Source organism: Columba livia, chromosome 5 (genome assembly GCF_036013475.1).
Source record: "Columba livia isolate bColLiv1 breed racing homer chromosome 5, bColLiv1.pat.W.v2, whole genome shotgun sequence".
NCBI classification, from domain to species: Eukaryota; Metazoa; Chordata; class Aves; order Columbiformes; family Columbidae; genus Columba; species Columba livia.
The window spans coordinates 17,160,841-17,182,273 of NC_088606.1; the positions used below are offsets into that span (position 1 = coordinate 17,160,841).

General features: G+C 46.0%; 2 protein-coding genes across 3 annotated transcripts; both read right to left on the minus strand.

Annotated features, from left to right (window-relative positions):
- Window positions 1-304: 304 nt before the first annotated feature.
- UBR7 (ubiquitin protein ligase E3 component n-recognin 7) lies at window positions 305-13,291 on the minus strand. Its single transcript, XM_065063619.1, is given in 12 exon segments — window positions 305-1,734; window positions 2,520-2,581; window positions 3,060-3,222; window positions 3,620-3,751; window positions 4,291-4,475; window positions 5,678-5,783; window positions 6,964-7,017; window positions 8,105-8,200; window positions 9,740-9,800; window positions 10,518-10,651; window positions 10,778-10,959; window positions 10,962-13,291. Coding segments are annotated over 12 exon segments (1,671 nt in total). The 5' UTR covers window positions 11,365-13,291; the 3' UTR covers window positions 305-1,641.
- A 3,169-nt stretch (window positions 13,292-16,460) lies between these two features.
- On the minus strand, window positions 16,461-20,892 carry LYSET (lysosomal enzyme trafficking factor). Of its 2 annotated transcripts, XM_065063629.1 has the most exons (3): window positions 20,726-20,875; window positions 20,055-20,135; window positions 16,461-18,622 (listed from the first exon to the last, which is right to left on the minus strand). In XM_065063629.1, exon 3 carries the CDS (start codon window positions 18,604-18,606, stop codon window positions 18,211-18,213), a length of 396 nt encoding a protein of 131 aa, XP_064919701.1. In that variant the 5' UTR covers window positions 18,607-18,622; window positions 20,055-20,135; window positions 20,726-20,875; the 3' UTR covers window positions 16,461-18,210. The 2 variants fall into 2 exon arrangements, with proteins under 2 accessions (XP_064919701.1, XP_064919700.1); XM_065063628.1 differs by lacking the exon at window positions 20,055-20,135 and having other exon boundaries at window positions 20,726-20,892.
- Between the last annotated feature and the right edge of the window lie 541 nt (window positions 20,893-21,433).

A 21,433-nucleotide genomic window follows, 5' to 3' on the forward strand; every position in this document is an offset into this window, starting at 1 on the left:
GTGACAGACGCACTGTTCGTTGTTCAACAGAGCTCTTCTGAGTCTGCTAACTTTACAGCAGAGAGGATGCCTCTTCACCTTGAGGAGAAGCACAACTGCATTGAAGTAGCTGTAAAGGAATTGTAGCTGTAATAACTCCTTCTTGTGGAAATTATGCACTCTGTTGAAAACACTTCCTGCACCTGAACTCCCTGCAGCGGGGCCGCCAGCCCCTGGGTCAGGACTGACAGCTCGTCCCTGCGCTGCCGTGTGCGGAACAAATCACAGCAGCAGCGTTTACATACAAACAAAACAACAGACAGTACAGAGTGAACAGTTCTTTAATTTTTAGATATTAGATAAGAAGTTACAGTTGCTACCAAAAAAGCACATACAATACTCAGAGTTAAATTTTAAAGCAACTAGTCATTGTACATTAAACAAACCAATGAACTGAGCCTCTACACTAGAACTAGCTTTTGTAAATAAAGCCCTCAGAAACAATTAATAAGGAGAATGATAGAAGTCCCATTTTCTTCTCAAAAGTCATTAATGTGAAAGCAGAATAGTACCCCATGGTAAATCCTCCACCTACATAAAGCAGGAATTAAAAATCAGAACTTAAAGTATGTTTTGGGGTTTGTGGGCAAAGAAAACTATATTAGGATCGAAACTTACAAAAAGTCGATATTTAATTGTGGCCAAGTGCAGGTTCTTCAAAGCCAGTGAAACATCTGTTCTGTGATTGATTATCACAGTGATTATAAAAAGATCACGTGATTTATACTGTAGCAAAATGCCAGGATGCTGCAGTGTTTGAAGTAGGCTCATTTTTAAAACTGAAGCACACTAGAAGTCCTGTGACAAAACCCCTCCACGCTTCATTTGTAACTTAGTTCCCTCCCCCTCGATACTGTTTATAAATCTATTGAGTAGATAAAGTTTGTGACTTTTTTTGCATGTGAAACATCACTGTACAATATTAGAAATGTAGTTTTTGAATTTATAAAAATGAGACACAATGTTCTGTTGATCAAGCCTGACGCTGCTTTCTCAGTTTTCCCCTGCGCGGGGCTGGCAGCAGCACAGCGAGGTTCGGTTCCCCTGCTGTGTCCCCAGTGCCGGGCTGGTGCCCTGTGCCAGCTGCTCCCTTGCAGGTGCTGAGCCCTCTGCGCAGGGACCTGACACTTGCTTTGTGCAGGAGCCTTCGCTGGAGTTGCTGCGCCCCAAGGAACAGCCTGCACAGCTGGGTAAAGCAGGAGAGCAAAGCACAGGGCGTGCGCCTTGCCTGCGGGGGACAGAAGAGGGACAAGCGGACCCCAGCCTGGTCTAGTACAACTACAGCTACAGGCACTGCGAGTAACGCGGGTGGAAAGACCAAAGGGAACGCGCACGGCGGCACGTGGCTCTTCTAACCCGCCACCCCCTCCCCGGAGCACGGCCAGCCTGCGCGGGAACGCAACACCCCTGCAAACCCTATAACCGCCGGGTACCTGCTAAGAACACGGTCTAGGCGCTACAAGAAAAGGAAGTATGAGACAAAATGAAGATGTTTCTTGGACAGCTGGATTTTGGTGAGAAGCCAAATACTGAAGATGCCTCTTCTGTTTGCCAATGACTATCGTTCTCCCAGTTGTCCTTTCACACCCAGACCTTCTCGGTCTAACTACAGTAGTACTGCATCCTGTTAGTCCGTCGTCTTTTCCGTGACTGAAATTCTTCAAAGAAATGCTGAATGTCTTCTCTTTTAACCACCTGCAGGAAGCAATATGAAACCCAAGTTGTACCAAAATTCAATTAAACAATCTCTTTTTCTTGCATGCATCCCACATGTACTACACAAGCACACAAAAGCCAGCACCCTGAAATCTCTCTGACAGAGCAGAACAGCTCTCCCGTTGTACCCAAAGGAAATTATTAACGCCCAGATTCTGTTATAAAAGAACACAAACAGGGAAACGAGCTCCCCAAAGGCAGCACAAGCCATGGAGGAAAGCTCCTGATGGTATTTTTAGTGGGTTTGGCCACTTGCTTTTATCATCAGAAAAACTAACACAAAGCAAGATTTTCACCAGCTCACTTCAGACTCATTACAATCTTAACTAAAAGAGACACTTTAGCATATAAGCCAACAAAATGCATGTGCTGCTTAATAATAGCATGTAAATTTCCCCAGAAAACAACTGACATGACTGTTTGCCAACATTTAGTCAGTCCTTATTCCTCTAAGAGATTAAATTTAATATAAGAAAAAACATAAAGGTTAAGACCTTTTTTCTTCCCCATAGAGCAGCAGAAGTTTCACTTAGGAACTGCTCTCAGCATTTTACAGATTTCTGTAAAGTCCCTGCTGTCCCCCAACAGTGCCATTAAGGAAATGCTACTTTTAATTCCGATCAAATTGGAGATTGCTAATTCCTACTGTGGTACCAGCAACTCCAACAGACGTGAAAAAAATATAACATAGCATCATTGTATTCAACACCCAGCCCTCAACAGCACTTGAAAACATTCTGTGAATTTTGCGAGTTGTGCCTTACCGTTCCCTCATCTGCAAATCTCCTGAGATAATCAGTCAGTTCTGTCTTTAAATCGTTGTATTCTGGATGGAGAAGCGAAGGCAAGTGAAAGAAAATAAAGACAATAAGATATCCAGCTTTCGTTTAACACGGGCTAAATAAGACAACTTGTTCTACTTCCTCTTGTCATTCAGTAGATTTACTTGAGAGAAATCTAGGTTTGGATTATAAATAACAGCAACCAAAAGAAAGGCAGGTCCAGGTAATCACGAGAAGCCCAGCAGTTTATCAGGGTAGCCCGTGCAGTCTGCGTATGTGTTGCGGTGATCTTTGGAGAAACGTACAGCAGCTCGGTGGGTGGATTAGAACAGCTAATTAAGAGACTGCCCCGGCCACCGGCTTCCCACCGCACAATCACACGCGGGCCACCGCGGGCAGCGCCGGCCTGGCACCGGGCGCCGGGCCAGCGTCCCCCCAGGTGCAAACCCTGACACTCATCCCTTAAGGAGAACTGTTCACTCCAAGTGTTAAGGCAGATTCTAAGAAAGAAGCTGTATTTACCACAGATGAGTTCTACTTGCTGGACTCTGTTCATGCTGTTAAGGGTGTCCATTAAAGGATCTCTCCTCTCTGTTTCTTGGTCAGTGGTACCTTTATTTTCGTAAGCCAAGACAGTGTCACATTCATCTGTCAGGAACTGGACTTCAAGCTCTGAATACATTTTCTGGAGAACAAAGTAAAATTTCCTTTTACATTACAAAACTTCTCAGATGGAGCTGCTCTTGTCCAATCCTTTTTGTGTTCAGTATCACAAATAACAATGAAAATAATAAAGTAAATTTTGTACCCAGCATTTCAGACATCTCACGATAACTTCCAAAGCAGCACTGGATTTAAGCAGCAAAGAAAACAAGAATGTTTAGAAGCTCCCTCGTGCTGTATTAATCCCAAAGGACTCAGCATGTTTCTTTATGCAGGGTGACGGTGGTTTTTCAGATGTTTATATGCAGAGTAAGAACATCTACACAAATTTTTATCTACAAGCTTCCCTTCAAAGATTGTCTGGTCGCTCCTCCCTGCCTCCCCCACATCAATTATGGTAACGAAGAATGAAAACGTACCAAACAGTCTTCACAGGTGCACAATTTGCTTCTCCAGTTCGATGGCCAAAAGGTGGCAGTATCTTTTTTTAAAAATGGCTTGCTTTGGAGTTCTTTCAGCTTGCAGACTGGCTCCTCACTCTTAGGAACTACCTGAATTAAAATGAGAATGTTCAGTGCTCTAAAAACGTCACTTCAAATACACTCTCTTCTTTCCAGCATGTCGTCTTCCTTACGTAAGATTTTTCTTTTGTCTCAGACACACTTCTTTTTACAAACAACCTATATTACCGTTTCATCCACAGGAAGATTCTCATGCGGTTCTAGCAGTTTCCACTGGAAATTTCTGTAGAAATTTACTGCAACGGCCATAAGTGTTTAAGAAATCAGAGCTGGGCTACCATGCAAATGCAGCTGCAGTGCACAATACCCCCGTGTTAGAGCAGACTCGGAAGCCACCGCCGTGCCCAGGCCAGGTGGCTGACACGAAGGGACAGACCTCACCCATCTGCACACACACGTCACACCCTGGTCACCCACTCCAACACGCGTGTTCGAAGTGTCAGTGACTGGAGAGGAACGTGGGAACAGCCTGAAAGCATTTACCTCTTCGCTGAACCTAAAGAGGTGGGCTTTGCTTCACCTACCACCAGCACGCAGATGTACGGGACAGAAAAGAAGGTCCGTTTTACCTCCGGACAGGCAGACCCAGAGCTGGTGGATGGTTCATTAAACTGTTCCATTTGCTTTTCCTCCTTCGTTTCTTGGTGCTCCACTCCACTTTCTTTTTTTATTTCTTTTTTCTGGTCTTCACTTTCTTCGACCTTCAGGACAATCCCTTCATCTTCAAGGGAGTTCACTTTGGTCAAAGCAGGAACTGGAAGATACATACGTGTGTAAGTGCAAATACTGTGCCAGACAACGTCCAGGCTACCACAGATGCTCTCTCTGCTTTACAGCACAGCGTCCAAGAGCACCTATATCACCTCGTACTCTGCAGGGTCCTGGATATGCTCTACAGCTGTCCAAAGACACAGTGACCCAGGTATACAAAGAAACTGGTCCCTGTTTAGCCATAATGTTCTTTACCTCTCATGCTCCTATACTAAAATACTCTGCTTCCTCAAACCCAACCCCTAGGAGAGGGAAAAGGGCGTCACCATTTCAGATAGTTCTGTAGGAAGGTGCCTGTCCTTCTCAACACCGCTTGACAGCCATGGCAGGTTCAGCAGCTGTTGAGAACTTTTTTGCTGACTTTGTGTCGGAGTCCTTCATTTTCTCCAGACATACGCACCAAAAACTCCATGACAGATTAACTACACGTACCACTTCCCTATTTAAAACACATTTTGCTTTTAATGTCAGTTCAAACGTGTGCCCTGTAACATAGCTAGTTAGAAAGAGGAAAACCAAAACCAAACAAACAAACCCATTCTGTACTGTATTTATATTAGAAGGAAAAGAAGTCCTGATAGGCCAGCTTGGAATCCTTAAAACTACCATTTAAAATTTCTGGCACATAAGAGGTTGATATAACCAACATTTAGGAGACTGCGTGAAACCAGCTTTTTGCACAGAAATCAAGTCATCTGCCCTTCTGATTCCGCAGAGACCACACAGCAGACAGGGAGCACGTCTCCTGAGCACAGCCCCAGCTCTGCTCAGATTAAGGTTTTATATGTTCGTTTCAGGCCGCTCCATCACCCCCTTTGCTGCTCAGAGCGTCTTGGACTCGGCTGCTGGCCCCACTGCTTCCCTTAGGAAGCCTCTTCAGTTCTTCGATCCAGTTTAGAAATTCAGTTCCTTGAGACAAGTCTTAAATCTTCATCTATCTATGCGCCAGCACATCTTTGATAAAATACATGAGTGAGCACCACAGAATTAAGATTTAGGAACAAGAACTGCATTTTTTTTTACAGAACAGTTACTGCAGCCCCGCATGTTCCACTGCTGGAGGCAACTGTCCAATATAACCAGTATCATTTCTTCAACCACTTAAACAGTATTATGTCATTAATCAACCACGTATGGGGAATACACAAAACAAAATATTGGCTGAGATATCTTAATTTTCTTTACCTGCTAATTGGGCTGCATAAGCCCACAGGAAATGGCAGTGACTCATGCAGGCCTGGCAAACCATCTCATGGAAGTCTCCGCTTTCAGGGGGAACTGCACCAAGATGCTGTCACAAAACAACAAGCAAGTGGCGGTGAAGCATCCGCTACAAATGAACAGACTCGGTGCCAGGTTTAGAGGAAGTAAAAACATCAACTGCCATCACATTTTCAGCACAACCACACACCCCTGGTAACTTTCTACAGTGGTTATCAGTATAACTTAAAGACTGGAAAAAGCTGATAAAAATTCCAGCAAAAAGACGAAATAATCCTCGCTCTGTCTACAGCCCTTTAAGCCTCCTACATACCCAGAAATCTCAGTCCTGTCTTTGCCTCATTTTTAAACAGTATTCTTCTGAGCTGTCCTAAACACGGGACAGGTGAAGATACCTCTTGCACACTGCACATCTAAACTCTTAAATTAATTTCTATGATGGCTTCCTTATATGTCAGAGATTGCAAGTCTTCATATTAATCACATACTGAACTCCAGAAGAATTAGATCCCAAAGCTCTATAAACTGGTGAGAAATATTTAGGCAATTAAAAGCACTTAGCGGCTTCCTTTTGAAAAGCGTTCTTGCAAAGCTCACAGTGCGCAGCATAACATTCTTCACACGTACGTTTATACAAAAGAATCCTATAGTTTACCTACAGAACCCATAATTGAAGCCAAACACCTCTTTATTTTTCCTATTCTTTGATTCTGCAACTTCAAACACAAAATTTCACTCGTGCCCTTCAAGGCACGAGAGGCTGAATCCTTAATGCTTCCCCGTTAAGTAGGGCACCCGCTGAAGTGCTGAGCTGCTTTTTAAAGACCTCCACGAAGTTCGTAATTAGGAACCAACAGGACAGTTTGTTCCTTGCTCCTTAAAGGAATTACAGTTTTAAAAACTTTCTTTTGAATGAAGAACTATTCAGGTAGCTGCTAATGATGTGCCTCACTAAGAGCCTTTCTCTCAGTGATCAGAAATTTCCACTTAAAGAGACAGTTATAAAACCGCTGTTTTATTCTGCAGCGGTAACCTCCAAATGGGTAGAACTCTTCCTTGGTTTTCTGGACTGGAGCACAAGATTAAACTCTCAATATTCCTTTGCACAGGATGAAAAGAAATGCCTTAGAGCTCATGTAATAATCTTTTGAGAGTTGCAGCAAAGCCTGCCAACTAATAACCACACAAACTTAACCAACACTATCTTACTTCTGTGCAAACAGTAATTCTGCTACTTATAGTTTCCTTACCCTTCCATGGAACCAGTCTTCGCAAACGATGCATTGGATCATCTCATCTGGAATCTAGATGAAGGGTCATATAATACAATTAGCATTACCAGCAAGCTCCAGAACCTTTCACAAGCCTCCCGAGCGCGGCGCTGTGCAAAGGCTGCTCGAGCGTCCCTCCTCGCTCACCCACAGGGAGCTGCCACGGATAAGTAGCTACCGCTTCATTAGTCGCTTTGCTTCCCTGACGTCCAACAGCATATGTAAGTTGGCATATCATCAAGACTGCGGGAAATCCCATTTATTATTACAAAATCAGTTTTCCCAGTAGAGCAAGACATTCTCACGCAAAAGAGCTGATAAAAGTTAATACACTACTGGTATCTTTCTTCCCATAAACAGAAATTAACAGGCAGCTCAGCAGAAGAAAGATACTGATATTCATGACATCATCAGGTTTAGACAGCCATGCCAGAGTCCCAACAATGCAGTACAGTACAAACTGCTTTGTTAGGAAACAATTATCAACGATTTCTTTAGAAACATTTAGCTATCTGCGAACTTCAGCAAGGTGACTTTACAAAATAGCTTGCTGTATTTGAAAGGCTTGTGCCTTCCTTATTCTTTAAAACACCTAACCTATATGACTGCAAACAAAAGTTTGCTTGTGCAAACCAAGTGGTGTATTTTAAGACTCCAGACAAAGTGCTCTGACTGCCATGAAGGAAAGCTAAAGCAAGTGCTACTGGGCAGATTCTCCCCATCCCAGAGGCCTTGTCAGAACACTGTCGCAGGCACAAGAAAGCAGATGCTGCTCTCTCCTGACACGTGCAAGGTGTTTATCCTGCGTTTGCCACATTTCTCAGGATAATGAGAACACTCCCCCAGCCCCAGGGAACTCTGTAACTTTACAGACAGGAAAGCAAAGATGAGCCCAGCAGTGTTTTGTCCAAATGAATGTTTGTCCTCCTCATCTGTCTTTGAGATACAAATGTATCCTCCTATTTAAAGAAAAACTGATAAGAGTAATTATTTTGTACAGCACATGACAACCAAAAGCAATATGGACCCTATGATTTCTTAAAGTGGGATCTGCCCTTTGCACAATGTTTTGCACAAATACCACCAATATATGATTACTAACGGTTTTTGTATTTCTTACCTCATCTTCAGGATCAGGATAAGGTCTTTTACAAGTACAGTATAATCCATAGAAATTGTCATTATACTTATTTCCTGAATTCACCTTGCACTTTTCCTAGGAGGAAGGGAAAACGTCTCAATAGGCAATGCAGTTAAAAACAAAAAACAGAAAAGGTGTATAATCTATAAAAAAAGCTAATTCTTGTTCCACTTTAATTCCTAAAAGCAATCATTATAGTCATCAGCTTGAAGATCCAAAAAGAAAGATATCCGGACACTTATGCTATACATCGAGCAGCAGATTGGGCACGTGAGGAATACTGACGTTCAAAAGGAAAGAAAAAAGAGTTTCTGCCTTTGTAACAAATGGCAGCTGTGGTGTTTGCTACGCTACTCTAATCTGAAATGACGTCTCACCAGCCACGTCTGCCCCCTGCCATTAGAGCAATGCCTGTAGATTTATGGTGCACCTTCCCTTCCATTTTTTTAAGCATCCAGACTGTGATCCAAACCCAACCTTGTTTAATGTTCCCACTGAGCTTCCACTAAACTCATGTCATATAAGCCTCGCTCTACAGAGACATTACCCGAATTACAAAACATGCGGAATGAAATTGAATTACAGGTAACTCTGTTTAAAGACAGCAGCTAACACTGCTGCAGCCACAGGGCTTGAGAACTGCACGTAGCTGCAGCCCAAAGCCACCACTGGCCCCTGCAGAAGCAGCTGTGACCGCTGATGATGTTACCACAAAACCCTTCCTATCTTTCTACAAAGGAAGAACAGACCACATGAGCACCCGGCATCCCTAAGGTCAGACAGATTAACGGGTGGATGCTGGAGGTCACTCAACCTGTACAACTGATTTTGCACTGAACTGGAGGAGGAGGAACAGCCACGTGACGTATTTCATCGACTCAAATGAGCAACAGTAACATCTTAAAATTGTCTCTGTAGGGATCAGTGGACTGCAGCCCCAGGCTGGCTCGCTCTGGGTCCATCCCAATTCTGCCAGAACAAAACAGGCACACACAAAACCACTTGCTGTTTGTGCGTTTGGACTGTTGTTACCCTGGGGGCGGCACTGCAGGCAAAGCCAAGCAGCCTCTGCCGCTGCTTCCCAGAACATTACCAACTACTCGCTGAGTCCAATTTTGGACTCTCGAGTTCACTAAGTAGGAAACCACAGAGGCGTTAATATAGTGACAAAGTACCCCATTAGTGTGCTCTGGGGGCAACCCGGCAAAAAAGATTAGGGCACTAACGCTACTATGAAGAAGGGGAGAGAACTGTCCCTTTGACAGCAGCACAGTCTTAAATTTCCTTAATGCAACTGCAAAATTGCGCCCCAAAAGGTTCTCTTGAAGCTAATAAGAGATATTAGTGCAGGGACCACATGTTTCTGGCATTATGCTGACCATGGATGTAGAACTGCTGCATTCCTGGATGACGAGGATCAAATCTTCTCTCTTCCTCACAACATTTCCCTTTAGTCTCTTAACGATTTTATCTCCTGCTGTAACACTCCCACCTTGTTTAACTTGCTGGGGAAAGCAGACGCATCGTGTGAGCCAGCACTGGCTGAGGCAAGGCACCAGCCCCCCGGCACTGTTACTGTGATCCTGTGTATATGAAACCTACGTCTAAACTTACTGGGAGCAGCTTGCACTGCAGATTTTTGAACTTGCTATTTCCACAGTCACAGCGGAAGTTCCTGGAAAGAGAAACGGAGCATTTCAGGTTTTTTATTAACGCATCACTTTTTTTGGTGTTCTCGACAATTCCCAGCAGTTTATTAGGAGCCATACAAATCCTCTTGCAGCTCTTTAAGCAATGGCATGGGTGGGACTGGCCCTGCCGCCTTGGCTCTCAGGTGGCGCCGCTGGCAGACCCCAGCGCACGCCGGCGTGTGCGGCAGAGCCCGCAGCCCGCGCCGGCCCCGCGGCTGCAGCCGCCGCGCTCACGAACACGAGTGGGCTGGGCAAGGGAGCGCGAACCGGCGCGTTCCCGAGGCGGGATCCGCGCAGGCGACCGATCTCCCGCTTCAGCAGGGCTGCTGCTGCACGCGAACGGGGGAACGCGGTACCTCAGCGACCGCACACCACACGGGAACGCTGTCCCCCCTCACCGGAACGTGTTACACAGCGGAGGAGGCTCTGGGACGTTCCCCGGCCGGCTCCCCTTGCACCGCCGCCCCCGCAACCCCCAGCGCTCGGCCCCGGACGCGCGGGTGTGCGGGTCGGCGCCGGCGGGTCGGTCGCCCGGCCGCCGAGAGCCCGTGCGGGGCCGACACGTCCCGGGGCTGCGGGGGCGGCGGGAGGAGACGCGAGGCGCGCGGGCTGAGGGCGCTCGAGCCGCCCCCACCCGCCACCAGCGCGCGCGCTTCCCGCCGGCGGGACGGGCCCGCGCCCCGCCCCCCGCGCCGCCGTACCTCTTGGTGTAGAGCTCGAAGAGCCGGTGCGTGCCGTGGCACTCGTAGCTGCAGGCCAGGCAGATCCCCGCCGGCTCCCCGCCGGGCGGCGTGCAGGTGCTGCAGGCGTACAGCGCCTGCCGCTTCACCGCGCCCTGCGGGGCGACACCGGCGCAGGTTACGGGGGTCGCCGGGCGGCCCCGCGGCTCCCGCCCCTCGCGGCGCCCGGCCCCGCCCCCCGGCCCCGCCCCGCCCCCCGCGGCGCCCGGCCCCGCCCCCACCTGGGAGTAGCTGCAGCGCTCGTGGTCGCTGCCCCCCAGCACGGCCCGCGCCTCCTTCTCCAGCTCCTCGTTCTCCGCCAGCACCTCCGCCAAGGAGACCACGGGCTCCTCCGCGCCGGCCCCGCAGCCGCTCCCGGGATCGGCGCCCTCCGCCGCCGCCTCCATCGCCGGGACGCGAGGCCGAGCGCGGGCCGAGGCGGGACGCACACGGCCGAGGCGCCAGGGGGCGCCTCGGCGGAAGCGGAACCGCGCGCCTCACGTGACCAGGGGGCGGGGTCGCGGGCGGGCGGGCTGCGCGGGGCGGGATGGAGCTGGTGGCGGAGCTGCGGGGCCGCGGGCAGGCGCGCTCGGTGCGGGTGCCGGTGCCGCCGCCGTGCCCGGCCGAGCAGAGCGACCCGCAGGACTGGGAGCTCAGCGGGCAGCTGCGCGGCCTGCGGCGGGGCCTGGCCGAGCTGCAGGAGCGGGTGGTGCAGCTGCTGACGCCGCTGGTGCAGGAGCAGCGAGAGGCGGCGGGCGGTGGACGGACCCGCGGTGAGTGGGGGCGGGAGCGCGGCCGGGGGCTCCGCCCGCCCTGGGGCGCCGCTCATCCGCCCCCCGCTTGAACCCTGGCAGGTTGTGCCGAGGATGAGGACGACGAGGAAGAGGATGAGGAGGATGAAGACGAAGACAACATGGACACCAGCGCGAACACCGAACACCCGCCGCCGAAGCGGACGAAGGTTCAGCAGCCCTGACGGCGGCGGTGGGACTGAGGCCGGGCCCGGAACGGGCCTGTCGGCTGCACCGGCTGTGAGTGTCCCCGGGCGGGGCCGGGCCGCCCTGGCCAGGCAGGGCCTGTGTCTTGTGCTCGTGTCTTCAAAGCGAAATGTTGGTCCCAACACTATTTTAATACGGAAACCTTAACGAAAAGACACGCCTCGGAATTAGCGGTGTGTTGGTTACGGGGTACCAATGTTACACTGACAAGAGTTTTTAGTAAACTAGTCGATAAATATTAAACAGTTCTCACAAGTGTTCTGACCACTAAATTTTCAATGACTTTCTCCAAATTTCACGTAATCACAGAATGGTTGGGGTTGGAAGAGACCTCAGGAGATCATCTAGTCCAACCCACCTGCTAAAGCAGGTTCACCAGAGCAGATCACACAGGAATGTGTCCAGGCAGGTTTGAATGTCTCCAGAGGAGACTCCACAACCTCTCTGGGCAGCCTGTTCAGGGCTCTGACACCCTCAAAGTGAAGAAGTTTCTTCTCATATTCAGACAGAACCTCCTGTGCTCCTTTCTGTGCCCATTGCCTTTCATCCGATTGTTGGGCACCACTGAAAAGAGTCTTCATTTGACTTAAAACAAACTTTTAGAGTAAAAAAAAATCTGGAAAGAGTTCTTTTGTCAGATGTGATCTTAATGCTACAAGACAACTTCTATTTATATGGAGAGAAAGCGATATAAGACCGCTATAGTATGCAAAGTTAAAAAAACATCTGTAGGACCACGTCTGTTCTTAAACAGCCTTACGAGAGTCCTCTACACTCCTATAGTGCAAGATTATTTTTGCCTGTCATCTAAAAGGCTTATTTTAGTCACCCATCAAACAAGTACTTGCCTGGAAAAGGTCGTAGACAAATTAGATTGAAAGAGTTGGAAATCTTGGTTTCAAAAATTTCTCGTTTTTTTGTGACAGCTGGGGAAGTGACAAGTCAGTGTGACTTCAATAATCAAGGTTCCACGACTCAAAACCTGCTGTCTTAAGCCTGTTTTTTCCAAATTTTTTTTCCTCTTTTTTTTTTCATGCAGCAGTCGATCTTCATGTACTTTCTTCCATCACAAATTTTATCCAGGTTGATTTTTAGGCTCATTGATAGCCGAGTCAAATAAAGTCACTATCACAGCTTAATGTTCTGTCTGTGCAGAACTCTCAACTTTACCTAAAAATAACAAAAAGAAGAGCAGAGTGATTTTTTTGGGGCGAGGGAGGGATGCTTTCTGAAAACAAAACTTTGGGCAGAAACTAGAGGAAATAGGGTGCTACACTGGCTGCTGTAGTTTATTTTTGGGGGGGAGAAAGCATAAATATTTGAGGAACACCTGTAAGCACATTATATGTATCAGTTCTTGGCTGTATAAATCAACATCACCCAATCCCAAGCTTGTTCTTTCTTTTGGTGGTAACACAGCATGTGGAACATCGTTAAGGTAACAGATGTTTCCTGCAAGGGGAAAGTTGTCAATGCTTCCCACGTGTTACTTTAATTCCCAGTGTTTGGTGCGTGCTGTGAGCAGGCATAAAACATTCTTGATAGCCATTCCACACAAGCTTACTGTGGAGCTGGAGAATTTTCTCTAGCAGGAATTAACTGACTTAATAGTGTAAAAAGCATTTTTATTCTTTTTCATGTGTTCTGCTGTCACAGCTTGTTCATGTATTATGGAAACTGAGCAAATCTTGAGACTTGTGTATGGAGGACAAAGTATTGGAATAAATGATGGGTGAATTTTTATGAGAACAGTTGTCTGCATTCATTTGAAATGGGGAGAGGAGATGGAAAAGAGGTCCAGTAAACATGTTTTAGACATCTTTATGTACTCTTATTCTAATAAATTCACACACCTGTTGGCAGATACAACAGAGACATAATTGAGGAAAAAAGGCCAACTGAAGACTAGGGAGCTTTAGTTGCGGAGGGTCTAGGGTGGGAAAAGAAGTGCAAAGATTAGTTCTGATCTCTTGTCACACTGCAAAATCTTGAAGTTATAAACTGCTTGAAGTGTTTTAGGGTAGATAATTTATTGAAGGAAGTGGCATTAAAGGAAGTGGCTTATCAGAATAGCAGCAGCAACATTTAGTAAAAAACCCTAGCCGGATAAATATATCAGAAGGGCTCCTTCATGTGACCTGTGCTAAGGGATGGCATTTTTTATGAGCTCTGTTCTGCAGCTTTGGAAGCCGGTAGAGCTACATCTAAGAGCAGCGTTTTCCTCTTCCTGGCTCCTTCCAGACCACAGTCTTAAACACTCCAGCAATGGTGTGAACTGTGGGATGCCTAAAAAACATTTAACATAAGGCATTAATTTGTGGCCTTTACACATACATAAACTTGGTGTAAATAGTCCACTGGAACATCGTGGGCTGAAAACCTGGTTCAAAGTAACAAACCCCAACTTTACTAATGTGGGAGTAAATGCAGGCAATACCCCAGTAATGGGATACTTTTTTCTGTCAACCTGGGCACAGGAACACATTGCACCTGAGCTCCAGGAGATACCAGTGAGCATTGGGTAAAGAACAACCAGTCAAGTTTTTGCCTGTAATGAATGGCTAGATGAATTTCCTCACTGATAATGGGGGAGAATGTCTCTATTGAATTAAAAGAGCTGAAGTGATACTAAATTAAATTCTTGGTTGTATTTAGATGAGAACCAGCTACTTTGAGTAGCTGTGAAACAGAACAGCAAAAATGATGAAGTCAGTCTCCTTCACATAGACTGGGATTACATGACATACTCTATTGTTACTGCTTTGAAACTGAATTTGCTGGTTTGAACAGCTTTGAGGCTAAATTCATAGAGACATTTAACAGGTTGCAACGTTCTGTGTTTTTTAAAAAACAAAAGTTAAAAATCACAAGTATGATATTTATTAGGCACTCAGATGGTTCTGTGATGGAAAGAGTGCAATCTCATTATGCCTGATAATCAGGGCATTGTCTACTAGTGCAAGACATTTCCTAGTTCCTAGGAGAGAAATTCATTCTCATAATTTTAATTAAAAGAGTTTGAATGTGATTCACTCATTGCAGCCCCTGTGTAATTCTTACTCATTCTAGCTTAAAAGTTTATTTATATATGAGGTCCTACAGATTATCAGTCTCTCTAAAATATGCAGCAGTCTGGCAGTTAGGCCACGCTAACGCATCTTGGAGCTTAATATATGGTTACAGTGTAAACAACTGAGCACTGGTTTGGGGCACAATCACTAGCCAAAATGTGCTGGGCTAGTCATGGGCTTTGAGGACTGAGAGTTGAGCAGAAGTGCCTGCTTGTGGCTGTAGCTCATTCTTTCTTTCCAGAAGAAACCTGTACTGTAAGGCTAGCCTGAAGGAGAGCTGAGTCAGTTCAGGCAGGGGCTACCAGGCGAAGGTTGAGCAGCTCATGAAACTAACACTCAGACTGCCCGTAAGTAATGCTCATGCAGACTGACTAATCTTTATCTTGTGACACAAACACAACAGAAAAAAACCCAGGGTAGGTGGCAGAGAGAGAAATATTAATCAGCCTTACATTATAGCTACTCACTTTCTTGGCAGAAAATTAAAGCTCAAAATGATTGCTGGAGGAATGATTGGTAGAGGTTAAAAATCTTCTGAGGACTTCACTACTGCCTCTATTTTTATATCTTCTGCTTTAGAAAGATGCTCAAGATCAGGTCTGAGCTAACTCATTTTTAGTTAAAAAGAGTATGAGTAAAAATACCCGTCCCCCACTAAGCGGAAGTTGTAGCAATTAATCTTTTCCGCCCACTCAGAGAAAAGAACCAAGTAGATCTATATGAGCAAGTTCTAGTATAAGCTAGTCTCACATTTTATTAATACCATTGCTGTAGAAAGAGATTTGTGCCATTATTGGTCATTTATGATCAAGAACTAATTGAGAAGTACATAGTCTTTAAAGAGGTTGTAAAACTTTTTTGAGCTTGATTATTCCCCAAGCACGTAGATTATGTCGATTTGTGTTCCAGGCAGTTATCTTCTGTGACTGAGGACTAATCAGCCTTGACACAATCTAAAAGTCTTCAGGATAATCAAGATTAAAGTCATTTCATCACCTCTTTTAAAAGGCTATAGTAAAAAAAAAAAAAAAAACCACTATTTAATCATTAATTTTTATAGTCTTTGCTTCAGTTATTCTGTGGGTAAGACTTCACCTGTGGATGTTCCACTGGTGCCAAAAATGCTGGAAGCACCAGCAGAGCCAGCTTCTCTCTTCTGCTCCTATGGTCTAGGATTCCTATGCACTACGTTAATAGTTTATACTAGTTCTCTCCATTGCTGCTTTCCACCTCAAGCTCAAACCCTTACAGACATGCCATTTGCTTCAATGAGACTGTGTCTTTCTGTAGTTGGTTGTAAATCTCATACTTGCTTTAATCCAGAACAGTCTTCCGATGGAAAAGTGTACAAACACAAACCTCAGTTCCACAAGTCACCACTGTGCCCAGCACATGCTCCACATCCAGAGCTCAGCTCACCACGTCAGGCACGTGGATGAATTTACTAAAGACCATGTGCCTGCACAACAGAAACTTGGGCAGTTCTTCCTATCATGCTTCCTCTTATGTTGGTCTTCTTTAAATAACTCCATCTAGACACAACAAAACTTCTCAGTTTAAAAATGGAGCATTTAAAAAAATACAGCATCAAGTGAAAAACGGAGGCCAGCCAGAGGTATCTCCCTGCTACACAAGGGTGGAGAAATGACAAAGGGATTCAGTTTCATCCAGCCAGCCCCAAAACTTCAGGCTGCAGCCAAGTAATTGGGGCACAAAGCATAAAATGACAACAACAAAAACTTAGACACTGAGGGAAGGACAGAAGAAAAAGCTACAGCAGCTCACTGCCAGCACTGCTATTTAGCAACAAACACAGGAGAGGGGAAAAAAAGTCATATGTATCTGCATTAACAGAGTTCTGTTTATAAACATTGAAAAGTTTTTATTTTGTAGATAAATAGGATGGTGATTTTTAAAGTTAGGAAACAACACAACTTAAAAGCTCTGACTCCCAAAGATCCTACAAGTCAGAGTTTATTCTTACTTCAGCATATTAGGATGGCAGCATCCTCCTTTTCATATTGCACTTAGAACTTACAACCTTTGTGTAAAGGCTACATTGTGTTTTCAGGTCCTAGCACCAATGCTGGCATTTGAAACCAGTGTCTCAAAATATCTCCAAATGCAAACATAAAGTTTCAAGTGGTGTAACCATGATGCTTAAACATAACGACACTGAAAATAGTGTTCTCTTTCCAAAGCAAGAGAAAGCTCATATTCTCCAGGATTCCCTTAACGCAGTCAGAAATGGATGAGCATTTGGGATGATCAGGTACCGACAATCACATACAACTGAAATTATACTCGAGGAGTTTTGTTTGTAATTGGTTTTGGTCTACTGCTTTTGAAGAGTGTATTCTGCACTGTTTTCACATTCAGAAGGTCACTTCCACCGTGGCTGGCTCAAAAAATTAGTTGTTCTGAGAACAAAAAGGGACAATAAGAACAGATTTGATTTCAAAATAGACAATCCAGTAGTTCGAATTAAACACTGTGCCAAAATAGCCCTGAAAAACAGAGGCTGAAACTATGGTAAGAAATCTCAGTGGAATTTCAGTATGACTGAAGAAATTTGCACTCATTGCAAGAATGCGAAGAAGGTATCTTACCTCTTCAAATTTCTGGAAGAAACACGGTTATCTGTCTTAAAACCTGTTAGTAGCATCTCCCCAACCCATATCAGTTAGGTTTCCCAAAATTTAAAGTTTTTCATAATACACCAGTGCTCCCAGGACATGGCTTTGCATCATGTCTGGAGTGAGATTAGACTGATAGTAAATTCCAATCACTTGTAATTTTATCAGAGGAGATTTCTATTGACAGGAGAAGGAAACAGAAATGAAGTTTTGTGCAGAGTATAGGCCAGTGACAGCACAGGCTGCTTTCAGCATCACAGGAAAGAGTTTAAAGCACCAGTCCCCAGGCCTGTGCCACTCCTCACTGCCTGCCTACTGTAATGTGGTACTGTTCTACTCCCTGCAAAAAAACACGCTACCATAGAAATAAAGGTGCCTTTTTCTCTGTAAGCATTCGCACAAACTTTATTCTTTGCTTCCTGTGTTTATATTGAAATTCATTTCTAAAAAAAAAAAATCATTAAAAACCAGCACTGATGTAGATATGGATTACTTAAAAAAAAAAAAGAAAAAGCAAAGAATTGTGTTAAGTGCAGCTTTTATAATCATGTTCTGATTATTTTCCTTTCACCTTTACCACAAAAGAAGTATATTTTCATTGATTTTACTCCAAGAGAAAACATGGGAAATCACTTTTTTGCACAGAGGAGTAAAGTCATGGACCAGAAACTTATTTCCCCACAGGACATTTCAGATGCAATGTTGCAATTTTGCATCATTAAGGCAAAATGAGGAATACTTCCATCAAGTGTCACATAGGGCTCTCCCACTCCGGCTATTGTGATAGAGCAATATTTAAAAACCTTTGAAGTTGCTTTTTTTAATTATTAAATAGAAAACAGTCACTCTCTTCATTGCTTAACAGTTTGAAAGAAAAGGCTCTTCACAGCCTTCACTCAGAACTTCAGTCTTGTGATTAAATCAGGCGTACGCAATTGCTTCAAAACAGCCATGGAAACTAGAAATTGAGCTAAGTGTCAATCAGTTGTAATCTACTGATCTGATTAGAGGCCTTCACAAATGTTTGATGACGATTGCAAATAACAGCCAAGCAGATAGGAATGATGCAATACCCAACAGTTTTGGGGTCAGCTCTTGTGCAGGAATAGAGGAACAAGAACATCTGTAAATAGGGTATTAAAAATATTATAGTCCACAGCCAAAAAGGCAAGGATAGCAGTCGTACTTTTAAGGAGTGCGTCCATGTGGTTCCTTCCTGTGGTTCCTTGGGGTGTTGCTGAATGTGCTCCAGTGCGAGTTTGTTGTAAGTCTCATTGATTTCAAAGACGTAATAAAAAACCGCAGCACTTGCTAACAAGTACAACCCCACACCGATCCAGCCCATCCTCTGGCGGAAGTTCATCATTCTCCATGCTCTGCACCTGGAACAAAAGGCAACATCTACATTCAGTACAGCTCAGAGAAAGAGGTGACACAGATAAAGCTTGGTTTTCACAAGTTAACTTTTTGTAACTTTTCATTACTCACCAGTAAAACCAGCACACATATATCCATTTCTGAAGACCAGAGTTCTCTCTACATCAGAGAAAACCACACTACTCTGCCAGCAAGAGGCTAATGGTAATTACACACAATGCTCCAGCCATAGCCCTGGCCAGTTCAGGGCCTGCCAGCTACCAAGTTATACCACGGTAAAGTCAAACACCGAGTGAACAAAACACAAGTCATGAACTGGGCAAGTTACTGACCACATCTGCCCTCAGTGTCTCTAGCCACAGGGTGGGGATAATACAGGACTGTCTATAAATAAAGTATGTAAAGTTCTTTGATATCTGCAAGACAAACACACTGGTAGGCAGCCAGTAACAGAAACTCATCACTAACTGCAGCATAGCAACATCCAACTTTACTAAGCTCTAGCTGAGTGTCCATCTATGAACCGTATAAAAGGATGTTTTCAATTTCAACATGAGAAGATATGTACTAAAGGTATGTATTCGTGTCCATTTGCACATGTGAAGATACTATAAGCATGTTACTTGCACCCAGCTGTGTTTCTGCTCTGCCTGTGTGAACACCTGCCGTCTGCCTTCTGGAGGAAAGGAGCTGAACATCTGCACCAGCGACTGACTCCATGCAGAACAAACCAGACAGCACCCACACAGCACTTTTCAAAAGAAGCACCACAGACATTACGGGGCTCAATTTTAGCTGCTTGAAGATCTCCAGTTGGCTGACAGGTCTAGATGACTTGAAACTCTCTTCAAATCAGTCACAAACACTCTAGCTGCAGCACCTCCACCTAATAGCAAGATCTCATCACCACCTTGCCCCAAAACAGCCCCTGGGCGGGGCAGGGAGAACTCCTGCCTCACTGCAGATGGCTAAATCGTTCTCTTAACAAATGTACTTATTCAGACTGTTGGGGTTTTACCTTTCCTAGCATTTGTCAGAGAGGAACAAGATCAATTTATGCAGTTCTGTTTTAAGAAAATACACCAGGCAGAAATGTTTGTTTAAGGATGATTTATGCATCCAGATTTATGCATAACTATTAATGAAAGTATGACAGAGTTCACCACAACTGATAAAAAAATCATTACAGCTTTCTAAATCCTCTTTCCCAAGGCCCAACTAATCTGTCTGGTTGGCAATCTTGGCTTTGGGGGATTGGACTAGATGATCTTTCGCGGTCCCTTCCAATCTCTAACACTCCGTGTGATTCTGTGTTTCCCACACCTGAAGGACACCCCCAGTGTTGTCCTGACACACTCCAAGCAGAATGTGTTCTGGCCCTCCCAGGTCTGCACTTACAGTGGCTACAAGAGTCAAACACAAAGTGACAGCAGATACCTGAGAGTGCCGCTCCTTGATGCCTGTGACAGCTCTTTGTTGTTCAGCACATCCTTCTGTATAACTCAACAGTGTGTTTCACTTTAATACAACAAATTAATACTTTTAGTAGGACAAACTAAAAATTTGTGTAAGAACCTGTTAATCCACTGGGTAAAAACTCAAATTCTAGAGCCCGTGATTACCCAATAGCTAAGTCACTGTTCATTTTTTTTGCTATTTAAGCACTTTAGGGATGGCCAACAAGTAGTTAAGAAAATAAATCTTTAAAAGGAATGCACATATCAAAACCACAAGCACTATTAAAACTGCAGTAGTTTTAAGAAGGTAAACATTAGCTCTTCGTTTTTTCCCGCTCTTGTCCCGCAGAAGCGGCCAGAAGGAGCCCGAGCTCCAGGTGACACTGAAGGAGGCAGCGATAACGCTCGGAGTTGTCTCAGTCTTTTCCTCTCCGAATCGCACTGTTTACTTTCAGCCTCCGGAAACAACCGCGACGCGGATCAGAGCCGCTCCCGCACGCCGCAGTGCTCCGGGGCTCTCCTCCCGCAACAGCCCGCGCAAGCCGCCCGTAGGGCCCGGCCCGGCCCTCCCGCCAGCGCCGGACCCGCGCTGCTCTCTGGGCGAGAACCGCTCCCGCCGCGGCTCCTCCACCGACGCCGGCAGCCGCTTACCTTCCTCCGGCGGAGAAGGAGGGAGCGGGAGGGCGGCGGCAGGCGGCCCGCTCCCCTCAGCCCGCGCCGCCGCGCCGGGAGGCGGAGGGGCCCGCCGGGCCGCCGCGCCACTGCCGGGCCGCTGCCATCGCCGCCCGGCCGCCGCTCGGAACCGCGGCACTTCCGGCATGGGAGAACCACTTCCGGTGCGCGCCCGTCTGCATCCGAGGCGGGGCGGGGCGGGGCCGGGCTTGCCAGGGCGGGGCGGGTTGGCCGGCGGCCATCTTGGCTCGGACGCGCGCCCCTCTGCGGTGGGGTTGCGCTCCTCCGAAATGGCGGCTGGGGCTCGGTGTGCTGCGCTGTGCTGCGCTGCGCTGCGCTGCGCTGCTCGCCCGGAGAGTCATAACATGTCCTGAGCTGGAAGGGACCCACAAGGATCATCAAATCACAGAATGTTTGGGATTGGAAGAGACCTCGAAAGATCATCCAGTCCAATCCCCCTGCCAGAGCAGAAACACCCAGATGAGGTTACACAGGAATGTGTCCAGGCGGGTTTTGAATGTCTCTGGAGTAGGAGACTCCACAACCCCCCTGGGCAGCCTGTTCCAGTGTTCTGTCACCCTCACTGTGAAGAAGTTTCTTCTCAAATTTAAGTGGAACCTCTTGGGTTCGGGTTTGAACCCATTACCCCTGGTCCTGTCATTGGTTGTCACCCAGAAGAGCCTGGCT

Coding starts and splice junctions, on each gene's coding strand:
- LYSET (XM_065063628.1), bottom strand. CDS start 18,606: ATGATGAACTTCCGCCAGAGGATGGGCTGGATCGGTGTGGGGTTGTAC.